The following is an 18163-nucleotide window of genomic DNA, read 5'->3' on the forward strand; positions in this document are numbered from 1 at the left end:
AGAAACATCTTAGATGACATTGTAAATGTTTGTCAATTATTGAGTTTAAATTATTTTGTTTTCGACGTACGCATATGAGTATCTATTTAATTATACAATTGATTAAAACCAACTAATTATTTAATTAAATAACAATTACAATTTGTAATTCCTGACAAATAAATGAAATATATATATATATATATATATATATATATATATATATATAGAGAGAGAGAGAGAGAGAGAGAGAGAGAGAGAGAGAGAGAGATTTTGCAAATGCACCTTAATTACCATTTCATTACAATATCTAATTGGTTTTAGTATTTTTAACATATATTCTTTTTAATTTCTAATTTGAATTTGGTAATTAATTTATTGAAATCTATAATAATGGCGAATAGTAGTTATTTAAATTTTCTAATCGAGGAGAGAAAAACATATAAGGTTGATAACCTTAGGATTTTTTACTGACCAAGTAGCCAAGTATATGTATTTTAATTAGTTAATTTCTCTTTTAATTCCATAATGTATACAAAATAGCGATGACGAATAACAGAATCGCTGCTTTTAGAAAGCAAAAGTTGATAACAAATTGGGCGTAAAGGATACTGAACTGTTCTTAAGAAAAGATAAATTAAGGTTTAAGTATCATGTATACATTACTTATAAAGAAAGAATATTATTCGGTATTTTAAAGTGGAGAAATGTTAATCACACATTTTTTTATAAAACATTTTTTACTATTCACTAAAATTTATTAAAAATTACAAAATCATGTAGGTTTTACTCCTTTTACTTTTTCAATAAATTTTAATAAACAAGAGAGTGTATTAAAAGAAGTACAGTAAAAGAGTGCGTTGCTCCTCTTTAAAGTTTGATTATTGAAAGAAGTTTTTAAACTGTAAAAGAAGATTTGAATTAAAAGACAATATGTAAAAATTAACAAATTTATTCTTGAATTAAAAGTTAAATATTTTTTAATCAAGTTTTCAATTTATAAAAAAAGGATTTCAAAAACATTAAAAAAAGTGTTGGTTTTAATATTAATAAATTCTATTTTTTTTAAAGTGATTTTTATCATCACCTAGTGATCATGTGATGGAGTTTAACGATGTTACATGCAATTAAAATCATCATCTTGAGATAACATATACCATCACATGGTTAAAATATGCATGTTTCATTAATGTTACTAATAACAAAACTTTTAAAATTTATCAAAATTGAAGTTAATAAAAAATTAAAAATAATTAATAAAATTATATTTATAAGGGTTAAAAATAAAATTATATACATTCTTAGGAGTTTTAATTAATCTTAAAAAAGGGAAAAAAAAATAGAGTAGGAAGTTGAAAATAGAAATTCACGAATCAGGAGAAATTTCTGTGTGACGATCAGTAGGGGTGGGAATAGGCCAGGACGGTCTACAGGAGCCTACGACCTAGCATACATAAAGTCTGGCCTGAACTGACCTATTTAATTAAAAGGTTAGGTTTAGACTTTTTTAAAAGCCTATTAAATTAAATAGACCAGGCTTAGGCTTATTAAAAAGCCTTATAAGCCTAATAGACCGGTCTATATATATATATATATATATACTTATATTATTTTTTGGGTACCAATATATAATATTATTTTTTGGATACAATTAATTTTTTTTTAAAACTATCAGACTTTGATTGATTACATATTAGTGCTCCATAGCTTCTATTCCTATAATCAAGTAAGACTTTAATTACAATTTAGGTGTGAGTTATGTGCCCTTTTATATTCTTCATTATTTTGATTGACTTTTTTTTTTTTTAACTTTCCTACTCCATAAAATATTAAATATTTATTATAAAGAAAGTTTTTAAAAAGGCTATCAGGTCAGACTAGATTTTTGAAAAGGACAGGCCGAGCCAAAATAAAAGCCTTTGACATGGCCTATTCCCACTCCTAACAACGAATGAGCTAGGAAATTTTTTTTTTCTTTCATAACAACTTATCCATTATTCAATAATGTGATAGTTACATACTGGTTCCTTGCATGTATTCAAAGACAAAGATATTTTTATTAAGGGAAAAAATCCCCCGTTTAGAAAGTATCGTTGTGTTGACCAAAAAGGGTCAAGTTGTGCCGATCGAGCAAAAGGAGGAGAAAGTCTTAATTTAAGAAAATGAACAGATAAGCAACAACCTAGTTTGAGGCTATATGGCTTAATATATGTTTCAATCGACAACGTTAATTTGTGATCAAGTTGTGTTAGTGCATGCCTTATCCTAACACTAGCTAGACGTACAGCACACATAACAATCAATGATGCATGTTTTGGTGCTATATTTGACCACCAACAAATCAAACAACTGTAAACACAAACTGTAGTTTGTTACTTCAACTACCACATGCATACAATTACAATCTACAACCCCTTCATAATCCTTCACCTTCTTCCAACTTTGCACTGTGTCATAATAATAATTCTGATTAAAATGGGGGGAAATAATTCAAGGCTGAATGGAAATGGGGGAGAGGTGTTGCCTGCTAGAATCCGCAACCGATGGGAAGAGTTGAGAAAACGCAAGAGTGGGGAAGATGGCACCCTCTTAAAGAAAGAGTTGCTGAATTCTGATGGTGTTGATGAAGGAAACTCTCAATCTTCCGAAGAAAATGGAAGTGAGCACAAAAGGGATTCTCTGAATGATGCTCAACAAGCCAAAGGGGTGGAAAAGCTCTCGAAAGTGGTTCCTTTGCCGGTTTCCGAACCTGGAAATGAGGAGCAGCGTAATGAGTTACACAATGAAGAGAAAGGGAAAGATGCTGAGAAGAAGGGTGAGGTTGTTGAGCTCAAAACAGGGAAGGTGCAGAGTACTGCAGGGCTGCAGCCAGAGATTAAACATGAGGAATCAAATGTAAAAAATGATAGCAGCGACGACGACGACGAAGACGAAGACGAAGACGAAGATGAGGAGGATGACATTCAAAGACTTATAGGTCCATCATCACCCAGCTTCAAAATTTATTGCACTGAAGCCGATAAGATAAAGGAGGAAGAACTACATGATTCAAAGGCTCTAGGTACCATTTTACAAGTTCTTTCTTATTGATCTGGATTACATTTTTTAACACTTTCTTTGCAGCTCATTTTTTATTAGGTGAAATTTAGGTAAGTCTCGTTGAATATGTGGGTATCATTTTTTATTGAGTAGGTCTCATCATTAGAGAAATTATGGCATGTATAATCTCAGTCGATCTTCACATCACATATAATTAACTATTTTAACTCATTAAAAAATTCGGTCATATGTCACATAAAAATTGACTGAAATTATAGACATATCATAATCTTAAATTATACAATAACTTCTTCTTTTCATTGCCAAACTTGTGGAAGAGTCACTAGTTTCAATCATGAAGTGTTTTCATTCGAAAACAATGCTAAAAGTATTTATATATAACTTTTTTCCCAACTGAAACGACAAGACTTGCATGTTATTCTATATATGCTTCCGACACAACAAATTATAACAATTCATCAATGAAAATATCAACAAATGTAATAGCTATTACACACGTTGTGTTTTCATTAGAAAATAAATTAAAATAACTTCCAAATCAGCAATTAAATAGGTCGTAGGTGAATTGTCACATCTTACCTTTTCGGCTGGAAAATTAAACGGTGTTTGACATTGCCAAATGCAGGTGATGAGAACCAAACCGTTGCCTTGCTCCAAAAGTCATCCAGTACTAATAGCATTGATGAAAGCTCTACATCAGCTTCAGGGAACACAGGAAACTCCAACGAGGCAAATATATATGAAAATTGTTTCAGTGTTTTGTGAATTGTGATTTCATTTATCTCCCATTTTCCCTATCCTCTCATTTTTTTTTTTTACTAGCTATAGCTCTCACAACATTTACAAGTTACATAAAACACCAAGGAATGACTCATCTAACTAAGTGTAGTTGTAGTAAAATAATTGAACATTAATTCTTATCTCCACCAAAAGAGTAATTAATAATGACAGGAAATTACAAAAACTATTAATTTGAGTTTAATCTCATAATCTCTCATTTTGGATGCTTCAGATTGTTGAAATCAAATCAGCTTCTTCGAAGAGAAAAGGAAATAAGAAAAAGAAATTCGGGGCAATGAAGAAGAATCTACTCCAAGTTAAGCATCTAAATATGAACCGAATGAACCCAATTTTGGCTTGCACGGGCAATGACAGAAGACGTCTTCTTTCAGAGGATTGATTAATTAATTAATGATTACTACACTTAGCTGCTAGAAAGAATGAAGACAATTTATAATACATTTTTTCTTTGTTGGGGCATCTTTTATTTAGGAACTTATTCAGTTTCTTCTTAATCGTCATTCACTGGTTATTGACCATAGTTACTGAATAATATCTGTTTTTCAATTTGTAAAATAAAAATTTCAGAAAATCTTAAAATCATTTTAATCAGTTTTTTTTTCTTGCATTGTTTCGTCTTCTTTCCTCACTCCTATTTTTTTAAAATTTATTTTTTGAAAATTATTTTATAAAATAACTCTTAAAAAGTATAAAACAAAAATAGAATCAAACACAATAATCCTCAATCAATGTGTAATCCAAAATATTTACGAGGAGAATCCAAATAATGTATTTTTTAAGATAACAGCCAAAAAGAAGAGGTAAGGAGATATAGATCCCTTTGTTTAAGGCCTTTGTGAAGGATAATTTTTCTATTGATATGTAACATCCCAGGCATTGATGAGGAACTTTCCATTTAGTCTGAAGGTTGGCGCAAAGGAGATAATACAAACAATGAACAATTTAGGGTATTTCAAGATTTGATCAATTTAACTTTTCTCAACTTCCTAATTTTTTTTTACAAAATTTTGAAACACACTAAATTAGGAACTTTAGAAGCTAAATTGATGGGCAACTAATGCATTAAGCCAATATAACTCTTTTCATGCACTATTTGACAATCAATGTCCAATTGCATAGTACGTTCGCATAACACTGGATTGGCAACTATATATATGCAATGCTCTTTGGCTATCGTAATTTAAAATAGAATAATGAGAAAGAGACCAACACAAATCCTAAAGCAAGTAAGTACGCCATTGAAGCTCCTTAGTGGGCTAGTGGCTGCTCCTAGCACATGATATTTACACTTTCAAGCAATAAGAGAAGGTTCAACAAAAAAAACATAATCCATAAATAGAGCAGTGAATGTCTAAGTAGCCCCTCTATCTCAAGCTCCTTTTTCTATTTTGTAATAGTGTTCAAAATATTTCAAATGAAGAACACAAAGGAAAACTGGGTTTGATTTTCAAATATTTCAAAACTGAAAATGGAAAAATACCTTAAACAGAGCCTAAGCAACTGAAGTTTTGAGTTTCTAGGAAAGAAAAAACCACGCCTAGATGATCTTTTGAAACAATGAAGAACACAAAGGGGTGCACAATGATGAGCATCTGTTGGACAAGCCATGAATTGGTTAAGCTTTTGGATTGCAAAAGCTTTATCCAGATATGTGGTGATATGGTGGATCACTATGGCCTTTTTTAAATCCGCAATCAAGAAGAAAAGAGGTCATTGTTTCAACCTTTTAAAAATTAATAATATTAACAATTAACATTTATCAATAAATAAATAAAAGTCAACCTCTCAAACCATTTCTACCGGATTGTTTGATATCATGGAGTGATTTGTGTAGTTTACAAACTTGCCCTGCCGTTGGAGCTACAATATAAACATCTTCATCTAATTTTTCATGTAAAACACGTTAAAATTTAGTTGTCGCAGATTTCATCTATTCATACTCTTAGCGCTATCCATTGTAACTAATATTGTAACTAATCCAGCTTTTCATTGTAACCATTTTCTGTTACTGGTCAACTGCTTTTCCCGCGCTTGTGTTTTCATCATTGTATAAATAACTTCTCTCCATCAATAAAGCTAAGCTAGTTTGATCATTCTGCTGTTTTATATTTTGCCAACTTTTTGTTATTTGGTTTCGTTTTATTATGGTATCATAGCTCTGCTGCGCACTCGATATTTCCATCTTCTTTTTGTTTTTCAGTTCAGCCATGAGCGAGAGAGTAGAACAAACACCTAGCATGGATAGTTGTCTTTACCTTCATCCGAGCGAGAACCCAGCGGTAGCTCTTGTTTCTCCAGTTCTAGATTCTTTCAACTACCATTCATGGAGCAGATCGATGATGACAGCTTTGAGTGCCAAAAACAAGGTGGAGTTCATCGATGGAAGTGTGCCTGAACCACCAAAAACAGATCGAACGCATGGTGCATGGCGTTGTTGCAACAACATGGTTGTATCATGAATCGTGCATTCAATATCCACTTCCATTAGACAGAGTATTCTATGGATGGACAAAGCAGAAGAAATATGGCGTGATCTGAAATCGCGATATTCACAAGGCGATCTTCTTCGAATCTCCGATCTTCAGCAAGAGGCAGCTTCGATGAAGCAAGGTGATCTTTCCATTTCCGAATATTTCACTAAATTGCGCATTGTATGGGATGAATTGGAGAATTTCAGGCCAGATCCTACTTGCTCTTGTACTCTGCGATGTACATGTTCAACTTTTACTACCATTGCGCAAAGAAAACTCGAAGATCGAGCGATATAGTTTCTTCGCGGTTTGAACGAACAATACAACAATGTCCGATCACATGTCTTGCTCATGGATCCATTGCCTACGATATCAAAGATTTTTTCATACGTAGCACAACAAGAACGACAGCTTTTTGGAAACAATCTTATGGCAGGTATCAGTCCTGAACCTAAGGGAAGCATGATCAATGCTGTAAAATCAACTTGCGATTTTGTGGAAGAACTAGACACACTGAGAACGTGTGTTACAAGAAGCACGGTGTTCCTTCCAATTATGAAGGGAGAAGCAAAACGACTAGCATCAAGAATGGAAGGACATGCACTCATTATGGGAAAATCGGACACACCATTGATGTATGTTATAGGAAGCATGACTTTCCCCCAGGATACAGGTTTTCTAACACAAGAAGCATTGCAAACAGCTTAGTGACAGTGGATAGCAAAGTCACTGATGATCAAACGCAGCACCACGAGTCTCAAGAAGTTCATTTTTCACCCGAGTAATACAAGGCATTGCTTGCTTTAATCCAACAACCATCCCATGGGAACTCAGCTTCCACTTCATCTAATGTCAAACAAATAGCTTCTGTCTCCTCATGTTCTATCCCAGCTTCAATCACGGGTAAATTCTTACCTTCTGTAAATCACACACACACACACACACACTCACTTCTTGGATATTGGACTCCGGAGCAACTGATCATGTATCAGCTTCGTTAACTCACTTTCGTTCCTATAACCAACTGAATCCTCCCATTATGGTAAAGCTACCAAATGGTCACTACGTCCCTGCTACCCATTCAGGTGACATATGTCTTTCAGCCTCCATAATTTTGTCAGATGTCCTTTACATTCCTTCGTTTACCTTTAATCTCATTTCCATATCCAAGCTTGTTTCTTCTACCAATTGTAAACTTATTTTCTTTTCCACTTCATGCATATTACAGGATACGAACACTCAAGCGAGGATTGGTACAGTTGAAGTGAGAAACGGGCTTTATCACCTTACTCCAAATCATATAACAACACCCACTGTTCAAACTGCCATCACTCACCCACAATGTATCATCACCCTTATCGATCTTTGGCATTTCCGCATGGGGCATCTTTCTTTTGAACGCTTACAACACATGCAGTCATCTTATCCTCTTGAAACACAATAAAAACTTTGTATGTAATACATGTCATTATGCAAAGCATAAAAAGTTGCCCTTTCCCTCTAGCAATTCTTATGCATCATGCTGTTTTGATCTTTTACACATAGACATATGGAGGCCATGTTCAAAGCTTTCTATGCATGGTCATCGCTATTTTCTCACCATAGTAGATTATCATTCTCGATTTACTTGGATTTTTCTCATGCATACAAAAGCTGAAGCACGTAAAAACATTATAGATTTTACTGCATATGTTGAAACTCAGTTTAGCAGCAAAATTAAAACTATACGAACTGACAATGGTTTTGAGTTTTCCATGCATGATTTTTACGCACTTAAAGGAATTATTCATCAAACATCTTGTGTTGAAACTCCTGAACAAAATGGCATTGTTGAACGCAAACACCAACACCTTTTAAATGTAACTCGAGCTCTCCTTTTTCAGGCTAATCTTCCTCATAGCTTTTGGTGCTTTGCTTTAATTCATGCTGCATATTTAATAAACTGCATCCCCACTCCTTTTTTGCAACGAAAGTACACTTTGGATATTCTCTCAGATTCGGGTATGCTTGGTTCTCACCCTATCACCACTCCTATGGACTATTCTACTCAATTACAGGCCACAATGGGTGATCCATTATCTGCTGAAGCTTCCTCTTCTTATCATCATCTGGTTGGTCGCCTTATTTACCTCATGAACACACGCCCCGACATAGCTCATGTTGTTCAGCAATTGAGCCAATACATGGCTCATCCAACTACTGCTCACTCTCAAGCTGCCTCTCGTGTTCTTCGTTACCTTAAGGGTACTCCAGGTTCTGGAATTTTCGCCACTGGTTCTCTCCAGTTCAAAGCATTCAGTGATTCTGATTGGGCCGGTTGTCGTGACACTCGACGTTCCATCACCGACTTCTCCGTCTATCTCGGCAATTCCATTATTTCTTGGCGCTCAAAGAAACAGCCCACGGTGTCTCGCAGCTCCTCCGAAGCTGAGTATCGAGCCTTGGCCTCCACTACTTGTGAGCTCCAATGGCTTACATATCTCCTTCAAGATTTACGTGTTTTGTTTGTTCAACCCGCCAATCTTTACTGTGACAATCAATCTGCTATCCAGATCGCCTCTAACCAAGTTTTTCACGAGCGTACTAAACACATTGACTTAGATTTTCATATTGTTCGTGAAAAAGTTCAAAGTGGTCTCCTTAAGCTTCTTCCTATCTCATCTTCGATGCAACTGGCTGACATTTTTACTAAATCTTTACCTCCGACTATGTTTCAGCTTCTGGTTTCCAAGCTGGGAATGTTGAATATCCATTCCCAGCTTGAGGGGGGCTCTTAGCGCTATCCGTTGTAACTAATATTGTAACTAATTCAGCTTTTCATTGTAACCATTTTCTGTTATTGCTCAACCATTTTATGTTACTGCTCAACTGCTTTTCCTGCGCTTATGTTTTCATCATTGTATAAATAACTTCTCTCCATCAATAAAGCTAAGCTGGTTTGATCGTTTTGCTGTTTTACATTTTGCCAACTTTCTGTTATTTGGTTTCGTTTTATTAGATACATGCTAAAGCAATGGGGAATGGAAATCTTAGAAACCAGGGAAAAGGTATAAAAAAAGTCCAAGTCTTTAGTTTGATTATAACCTAATTGAGAAACTGGCAAGAAGGAATAACAACTTAGCATACCTAGCAATGCGATATCAATCTAAAAAATTCCTCTTCATAAGGAGTTCAAAGGTCAGAATAGAAATATGAACCATTAGGCACGATTTCATACAAAAAATTAATGAAGTCACCAAATTTTCTCTTCAAGTGTAATTTGAGAATCATCACATTAAACTGTAGAGGCGAAAGGTATATACAATTACTCTAATCTTAATTTAATCTTGACTCTTTTATTTATGTTTCCACAATTTCTTTATTGACCTTTTTATTTCTTGTATAATTTTTGTTTTGTTTAAATATGTTTTTTTTGTATATTTTTTCTTCAAATTGGTCATTGTAATTGTTTTTTTCTTTTTGTTTCTTGTTATTTTATTTTGTCCATGTAATATATTTATTTTTTAGTTTTAGTCTCTATATTATTTGGCTCATTTAAATAGTCCCTAAAAAAATTATCTATATATTACATATTACAAGAAAAAAATATTAAGTGGACATAAAAAAATATATCTAATTCTTATATATAAATAATGCGTAGTGATAGCTAGGGTAGCTTTTTTATATAAGGGGATAAGGGTTTTATTCCTTTTGTTTACGCTCCATAAAAAAAAAGTTGTGAAGCCTTCTTACGGAAAATTGGAAATTACATTAAAATATACACGGTGGATTAAATTAAAATCAAACACTTTGCTCGGGTCTCAACAAAAAATATAGTGAAAATGTAAAAACAGAAAGAAATCCAGATTGCAAGAGAAGCCTCGCATCATTTCATTGCACTCATTCACCGCACATGTCCGGCAAGGGCCGAAAGAAAATTAAAACGGCGTTTCGATAACTGCCACAAAAAAGTACAAATAAAATAAGAAAAAGAAAACCAACATACATCAGTCACTAGTGTGTGAAAAGCGACACAACACAACATAAGCTTTATTCTTTTTTCTTCGCTTCTTCTGTACAGCACCCAAGGTGAGTTAGTGACTGAACAAGGAACGCCTTCTTCTTCTTCTTCTTCTTCTTCTTCGTATCGTTGACATTTGTTTTTCAGTTTTCACGATTTGTTGTTCTCCCCGTCTGTGACTCACTGCCTAGGGTTTGGTTAATCGGTGACAGATTGAAGATGATAGACCTTGCGCGCGTGCAGAAGGAGCTCGTGGAATGCAGCAAGGACGCGGAGGGATCGGGCATCAAAGTCTGCCCCAAAAGCGACAACCTTGTTCTCTTGATCGGCACCATTCCTGGCCCTGTCGGAACTCCTTATGAAGGGGGCATTTTCCAGATTGATATCACATTGCCAGGTACCATAATCTGTTGTTTTCTTTCTCGATTTCCCTAAATTGTCGTTTTTTTTAATCACCCTAGGTTTTCATTTTGCAATTCCGCTCAATTTAGGCTCTTGATTAGCTTCCCTTTCTTTTTTCTTTTTTTTTTTTTTTGCAGATGGGTACCCGTTTGAACCCCCCAAGATGAAGTTTAAAACCAAAGTTTGGTACGAAAAAGAATTGTTATTAACTATTCTGTTTTTTTTTTTTGTTGAAAAAAATGGCTTGAATTCGATGTGGGGGTGTGGGGGCATGGAGTCCTTGAAGAAGTTGATCTCGTGAAAATTTTGGTTTTTTGTTTCTGTGCGACTCTCTATTGGATATGGAAAAGGGGAGAAAGTGTGTGGTTTTTGTTTAGTGTGGAAACAGCTTTGTTGTTTGGGAGATTGATAATTTATAATGTGATTCAAGGATGTAGTTAGGGTTTGGATGGGGGAAAATTAGCTTTTCCTAACCTATAAGTTTTCGTTTATTTGTTGATGACGTGGAAAATTGACGTGAGGTCTTGTGCTAGGGTTCCATCTGTTTCGATTTTGTCATTGATGCCGCTTCAGGTTCATTTTAACCTACTAGAGAAGCTTAATATGCTAATTCTCTTCATAGGATATAGAATATGGTAGTGTGGCACTTTTTGACTGGAAATCTGTTGATAATTGCGGGTTCTGTATTTCATCTTGTGTCCCCTTTCACTGTCTCATTGATTATTTCAACAACAAAAATCTTACTTATCCCACTAAGTGACATCAGCCACATGGATCACCTAACGGCATTTGACTCAATTTCTACTGTGAGTGATCCATGTCGGGTATATTGACAGTTTTACATTGACTGTTGAGGACCTAACATAACGCCTTTCCGTTACCTGGGCTTGGGAGCAGTTATCATACCATAGATGGAGTTCTCTCATTAATTATTAAATAAACTGGCAAAATATATATCTTGTGCTTGTTTCGAGGTTCTACCAAATTGGGGAATATCCCCTCCTTTCACTGTCTTTCATTGATTATTACAACAACAGAAAGCCTTATTCCACTATGTGTGGTTGCCTACTTGAATAACACAACAATATTCAGTTCAGTTTCTGTTCTGAGTGGTTCATGCTAGGTATATTGATGAGTTTTATGTTGGTTACCGAGGGTTTAACACAACCCTCCTCCTTTACCTGGGCAGAGTTCTCTCATTGATTGGTAAACTGACATAATATATATCTCATGCTTGTTTTGATGTTCTATCAATTGGAGAATAGTGAGTTTGCCACTAGTTCTGTGGCAAACTTGAGGTTTCAATTGCTCTGTGTTAGGAGTTCTGGCTTCTGGATAAGCTTTTCATGTTTGATTTTATTTTCTATCTCAACCTCTATAAAATGAACAATTTCTTATGCATTGCAAATATAGCAATTAATGCATTACTATGGGAAAATAGTCTGTTTGGTTGATTAATGTATGGATTTTTGTGTGTATGTTAAACATTGAAGGCATCCTAATATCAGCAGCCAAAGTGGAGCTATTTGCCTGGATATCTTGAAGGACCAGTGGAGCCCAGCACTCACTCTGAAGACTGCACTTCTTTCTGTGCAAGCACTTCTCTCTGCTCCACAGCCTGATGATCCTCAAGATGCCGTGGTGGCACAGCAGGTCTGACTCTTTCTGTTGTGTAGTTGTGTCTCTACTCTTAGGAAAAGTTTCTTCTTATATCCTTTGCTTATGGAACTGCCAAAGCACAGTATATTGAAGATTATATTCCTGTGTAGGTTTTGCTAGATCAACATCTGTTAATATTGCTTATTCTTTTTAAGTCCTTCTATCATTATAATCCTTGTCTATCTATGGATAATGCAGTATCTGAAAGACTATCAGACATTTGTTAACACTGCTCGCTACTGGACAGAAAGTTTTGCCAAGGAATCGTCTCGCGGGATTGAAGACAAGGTGCTAAGCTTGTTTTCTTTATTATTGGAGTACTATTATGGATGCACATTATTGAGCGTATTTAAATTGGCCTGACCAACATGTGACATTGTCATAACATTCACGCAGGGCATTCTTTATTACTTTCTTACATGGATTTGTTTTGCATAAATTGGCGGTTAAGTTTTATTGCTTTACACAAGCATCTATTTTTATGTATTTTGTTGTCAAATACTTTATTTACTAAGGAGATTTTAACAATATCCTGCTGATCTAGTTAGTATTAGACAGTGCTTTTATGATAACTTTATAAGAAAATGATAAACCCAAAACTTCTATTTACAATCAATCATTTTATGTATTAATTTTATACCAAAATTGTGTTTTGTATTTGAAGAATGATTTGCATTGCTGCCTATAACCTGTTTAAGAATATTGACATACTTTTGATTTGAAAAGTGCATAATTATGAAATTTAATATCCATTGCTAATGAGTCAAATATGACCATAGTATATATGATAATTTTCTAACGCTTGCAGTTTCTTTTATTTTTGCTACAGGTACAGAAACTCGTTGAGATGGGATTTCCAGAAGCTCAAGTAAGGAGCATTTTGGAAGCTGTTGGTGGTGATGAAAACTTGGCTCTTGAAAGGTTGCTGTAGATCATGGTCAAGTTTAGGATGACATGTCTCCATAATATGATGGAACCATATAGACAAAAAGTTTAAATTGAATATAGAGTCATATAAATCTACTTGGCACATCGTATAGTCCTTTTGTTTTACTCTGCCTTTTTTTTCTCCTTGGATACTACGGTACTCGACTATTTCCTAGTGATTATATCCGTTATGAAATTAAATACCTTATTGCCAAGGTTTCTGCAATTCTGCTTCACGGATGAATTATTTAGTTACTGCGTTGATCGGTGTATTAAGCAGGTTTACGAGACTCAAGTGGATCGAAGTGTTTGTTGAGGATGAAAGGCAAAATACATTGATGATTTAGTTGTAAGTTTGTCTTACATAATTTAACAAGATGTTATTCTGAATGTGAGGCGAAATGCAATTATGCCCATTTAAACCAAGAGCTTGTAAGTTGAAATACATAAATGAATCCTAATGTTGCATTTTCACATTAACCCACTACTTGCAATAAATTATGAATTAAATTATGCCGACACCCAAATTCAAAACAAAAATGCAATTCCCTGATATGTTATAATTAGTTATGTCTTTGAAGCCATGAATGACATTAGAAGGTTTCTTAACTATGATTTAGAATTGTAGCTAGAGTTGGTTCATATCATTGGGATTTGACAATTTGTTTTTCGGTACTTGGATTTGACAATTAAATTCCTTTTCTTAATTGAGGGCTTAAGGCCCAAGAACAAAAGCACTAAACACTACGGGGATGGGGAAAACCCATTACATCTCGCAAAAGGAGAAGGACACATTGTTGGGACAGTCCAAAAACAAGTTGAACTTGAACATCAAGAGGACTAGAGTGTGCAAAGTTTGCCGTCCAATCTGCAGCACTATGAGCTTCTTTCTATAATTGTTTTTGCATGTTTTCATCAAATCATTTATACTGTTCAAAAATACATTCTTGTAATACTTCAAATCGATTAAAAACAAGCACATGCCCACTATTTGCGTATTTTTCCACTTAATGGCTACGAAAGTGGCATCATTTATGTCACTTTTATTCACTAAGTATCGTTAAACGGTCAAAACATGATTCATTTATGCGAATTAACCTTAATGCTAGCAAAGATCAAGAACATGATTCAACAGTAGTACTTCTTTATTATACCCCAAAAAAAACACAACAATATGGAAAAAAAATACTTTTACGTACAAAAGTAAAACAATAAAAATAAAACAATGAGCACTAATAGTCAATATTAGATCATTAAATCTACAAAAGGAAATAAACCTGCAATAATTTTTGTTTGTTTCGCTACTGTCATTGTTGAACCAGCTTCATGCTTACCATGAGTCTGCTTAATGCCAACCTCTGTTGTTTCTTGATCTTCTTGCGAATCCAGCAAAATTAGATAGATAACCAAGCCTTTGACTAAAAAAAAAGATAGATAACAAAGCTATCATAGTTATAATAATAAATGCAAATATATACAAGAGGTTTTGGGGAAAAAATTATTAGCAAAATATAGAAACAAACTTTGCTAATTTACCAATGTTACTAGGATCCGTAAAAGAGGTGGCGAGGAAATAAATTCTTTCAGGAATTTAGGTGCGATGATTTTAATGGACTACAACCAATGGCGAACGTAGTTAATGTTTTCAACTCGAATTGAAGTTTCTTCTATCAAATCCTTTGACAAAATGAAGCATGGATTTGGTATTACCTTGATCATCACGCATGGTCTCACAAGTCACAAATACTACCTGCTATTTTGGGTAAGTCATTTTTTAAACATTACTTGTTAATCTTTTATACGTAACGATAGATAGGTCCAAATATTTCACAAGTTACGGATATCCAACCACTTTAAAAACTTGATGGGTTTCTATTAGGTATAGAACAACAAATAAACTTGAAATTTGAAAGGAATATATCATCTCGAGTATTTGAGCCATGCACGTTCATTAAGTACTAGGTGGAATTTAAGTGACTGCGTTGTTGTTATGCCCGTGTTTGTTGCCCTTGGACTCTCACTAGTACGGTAACCTAACACATGGAACTTAATTTCCTATCACGAGTTGATTCTTGAGTCAAGTCTAACAAGAGTATGGTCACCCAACAAACGGACCATGTTTCATCACCTCCACATTTTCCTATCACCATGAGTCATGACCCAAGTCTTCCCATGAAACCTTATAAATTAATAGGAACTATAACAAATCATTTTCACCCTTCTACCATGGATTCCATCTTATGTAAAGAATGCACAATCAGAAAAGCAAACAACTTTGGCCATGTTCCAAAACACCGCTTTGTGATAAGCAACAAATTGTTACTTCTCTTTGAATCATCCATTTGGAGGGTGTTGACGAAAAGACAACCACACACTTTACTGTTCCTATAAACCAAAAGCAAAGCTCAATAAAAGAAAATCCTACTTGCAGCACACAATTCTAATTTTAATTCCAAACACCAATAGTTATTTCTACAAGTTACAAGCATTCTTTCAGAGATATCAAGGACCATTCTTAAATAAATCATGGAGATATGAAAATTAACATGTTAATTACTCGAGAAATAGCATTTAAGTATATTGCTTATATACACCTTTTTTATTTTGTTAGGAAACTTGTATACAGTCAAACGTCATCCGTTCTAAATTAAAATTTGTCGGCAAAGATTCAATGGCGAGTTTTCTGGGCCTGTACCTGCCTCCTAAAGCTCATCATCGAACTTGACCCAACAACTAGTTGGTCCTACAAATTTTATTTTATGATGGGAGATTTATCCTACAAACAATTTAGCCATTTCTTTTTTTCTCCGCCCAAGCCATTGATTTATTCTTTTCACTATAATAATAGGCATCCTCGAAGCCTTACTTTTTAGTTTGAGCTCATGAATATTTATACAAATTATTTCTAAATGGAATCGGCGAAAAATAGTGTTAACCAAATTCAGTTAAAAAAATCCTAACCAACATTGTCTAAAAAATAACATTGGAGAACGTTGGTTGAAAAACATTATCAACTCACATAGGCCAAAAAAATCTCTAGACAACATTAGCAAAAAAAAAAACCTTAACCAAGGTCGATAAAAAAAAAACCTTAGTCAACATTGTTTGAAAAATAAAATTGATTGATGTTGGTTGAAAAACATCATCAATCGAAGTTGGTGGAAAAAACTTAGGAAAACCCTAGCCGACATCGTTAAAAAAGTAGCATCAACCTATTTTGGCTGAAAAATATCATTAGCCAATGTCGAACAAAAAAATACTCTAGTCGACGTTGGACAAAAAAAAATTACCAAACAACATCAACCAAGATACTCGAGTGGATGTCTATCAAAAAAATAATCTTGATTGATGACGACAAAAAAAAATCATGGTCAACATTGGTAAAAAAATTACTCACAATTTTTTTATTAGTAAGTTAGATCAATTTTAATCCATTAAATATTGATTAAAGGATTCATTGATTTTGAAAAAATAATGAATAGATCATTAACCATCCATAAAATTAAATAGATCCATCCATTTGTTTTATTTTTTTGTAATAGATGGATTGGATGAATTTTTTGTAAATAAACTAGATAGATGATGAATAAATGAATTCATTTGTCACTCATGTAAAATCTATTATCAATAGATTTGTAAAAACCGTCCGGCCTCCAAATTGTTTACTGCAGTTGGCATATCGATTCTTTAGAATATTTTATAGTTTTATACTTTTCGTTCTCTCGCTGAGTCCATACTCAACTATTTTAAGTTTTTTTTTCTTCCATTTGCGCATATCACATGAATTGCTCTAGTTTTCCAATAAAATGGATTAAAAACATTTGGATACCAATGATTAAAAACAAATACATGTATATCTCCACCTTTGTATTTCAATTTTGGATCCCTCACAAAGCACCCCTGTGATGAATGTAGATTAAGAAACTAATGGTCAAAATTACCAAAACAATAAAACAAAAACAACTCAACAACAACATTTAAAAACATCCATTACAAGTAGAAGAATGGTGTATTTATCCTAATGCAAACAAAGTTATCTTCTATTTTGATCGCGATAAAAATGGCTGCATTATCCCAAACATTTAAATAAAGATGAACAACACATATCTTTACACCAAAATCATAATAACTATGCGCAAACAATACCACACACTGTGGACATGCATTTTGACACTAACAATGAACTACATTGTTACAAATAAAAGTTTATCTCTCTTATGTTTAGTGTAGTTTTGACCCAATATCATCTTTGATATCTAGTTTAATTGTTTTGTAAGAGATTTTTTTGTAAGTAAATATATTATTGATATAAAGTATTCATTAATTAATATTTGTTAGAAATTTTTTCAATAAGATATCTCCTTTTTTCAGTTATATTTTTTATCATAAAATTTCAACCTAAGACCTAACTTTATTTCGTGATTGGTTGCACAGACTACACCTTAATAGATATTGACACAGAGAATTGATAGTGTGACATTTTATTATCCGCATCAACACTTAATATTTATAAACATTTTACTATAAAGACCAAGTAAGGATAAGGGCTAAAATAAAACATATTTTAAAAAATGGGTCATTGGAAATATAAAATTAACAAAAATAATCCTGCAGTAATATTTATACAAATTAAAAATATATTTAAGCTTTCATCATTAAATTATTCTACCTAAAGCATTTCTAACCGATAACCAAAGCACATATTTTAATAGAAGAAGCTATTTGCAGTGATGTCCTTGTATTCCTTGCCCGGGCAACTAATGTCATACATCAAAGTTGTTGGGGAATTCGAGTGGAGTAAACACCGGGAGATTTATACCAATGAGTCATGAGCAATCACATAAGAAAACTTAATACTACATTT

General features: G+C 33.7%; 2 protein-coding genes and 1 long non-coding RNA gene across 4 annotated transcripts; 2 read left to right on the forward strand and 1 right to left on the reverse strand.

Moving 5' to 3' along the window:
* The first annotated feature begins 2454 nt into the window (after positions 1 to 2454).
* LOC102668230 (nucleolin) lies at positions 2455 to 4219 on the forward strand. Its single transcript, XM_006579258.4, has 3 exons — positions 2455 to 3040; positions 3665 to 3768; positions 4052 to 4219. Exons 1-3 carry the CDS (start codon positions 2455 to 2457, stop codon positions 4217 to 4219), a joined length of 858 nt encoding a protein of 285 aa, XP_006579321.3.
* A 5897-nt stretch (positions 4220 to 10116) lies between these two features.
* On the forward strand, positions 10117 to 13525 carry LOC100527458 (putative ubiquitin-conjugating enzyme E2). Of its 2 annotated transcripts, none has more exons than XM_026128079.2 (6): positions 10117 to 10379; positions 10503 to 10708; positions 10851 to 10899; positions 12207 to 12366; positions 12571 to 12660; positions 13202 to 13525. In XM_026128079.2, exons 2-6 carry the CDS (start codon positions 10531 to 10533, stop codon positions 13301 to 13303), a joined length of 579 nt encoding a protein of 192 aa, XP_025983864.1. In that variant the 5' UTR covers positions 10117 to 10379; positions 10503 to 10530; the 3' UTR covers positions 13304 to 13525. The 2 variants fall into 2 exon arrangements, with proteins under 2 accessions (XP_025983864.1, NP_001336764.1); NM_001349835.1 differs by having other exon boundaries at positions 10140 to 10379; positions 10524 to 10708; positions 13202 to 13362.
* A 609-nt stretch (positions 13526 to 14134) lies between these two features.
* Positions 14135 to 14921, reverse strand: LOC121174803 (uncharacterized). Its single transcript, XR_005891208.1, has 2 exons — positions 14836 to 14921; positions 14135 to 14717 (listed from the first exon to the last, which is right to left on the reverse strand). It is a non-coding gene; the product is annotated as an uncharacterized lncRNA (long non-coding RNA).
* Positions 14922 to 18163: the final 3242 nt, after the last annotated feature.

The sequence above is a fragment of the Glycine max genome, chromosome 4 (assembly GCF_000004515.6).
Source record: "Glycine max cultivar Williams 82 chromosome 4, Glycine_max_v4.0, whole genome shotgun sequence".
NCBI lineage: Eukaryota > Viridiplantae > Streptophyta > Magnoliopsida > Fabales > Fabaceae > Glycine > Glycine max.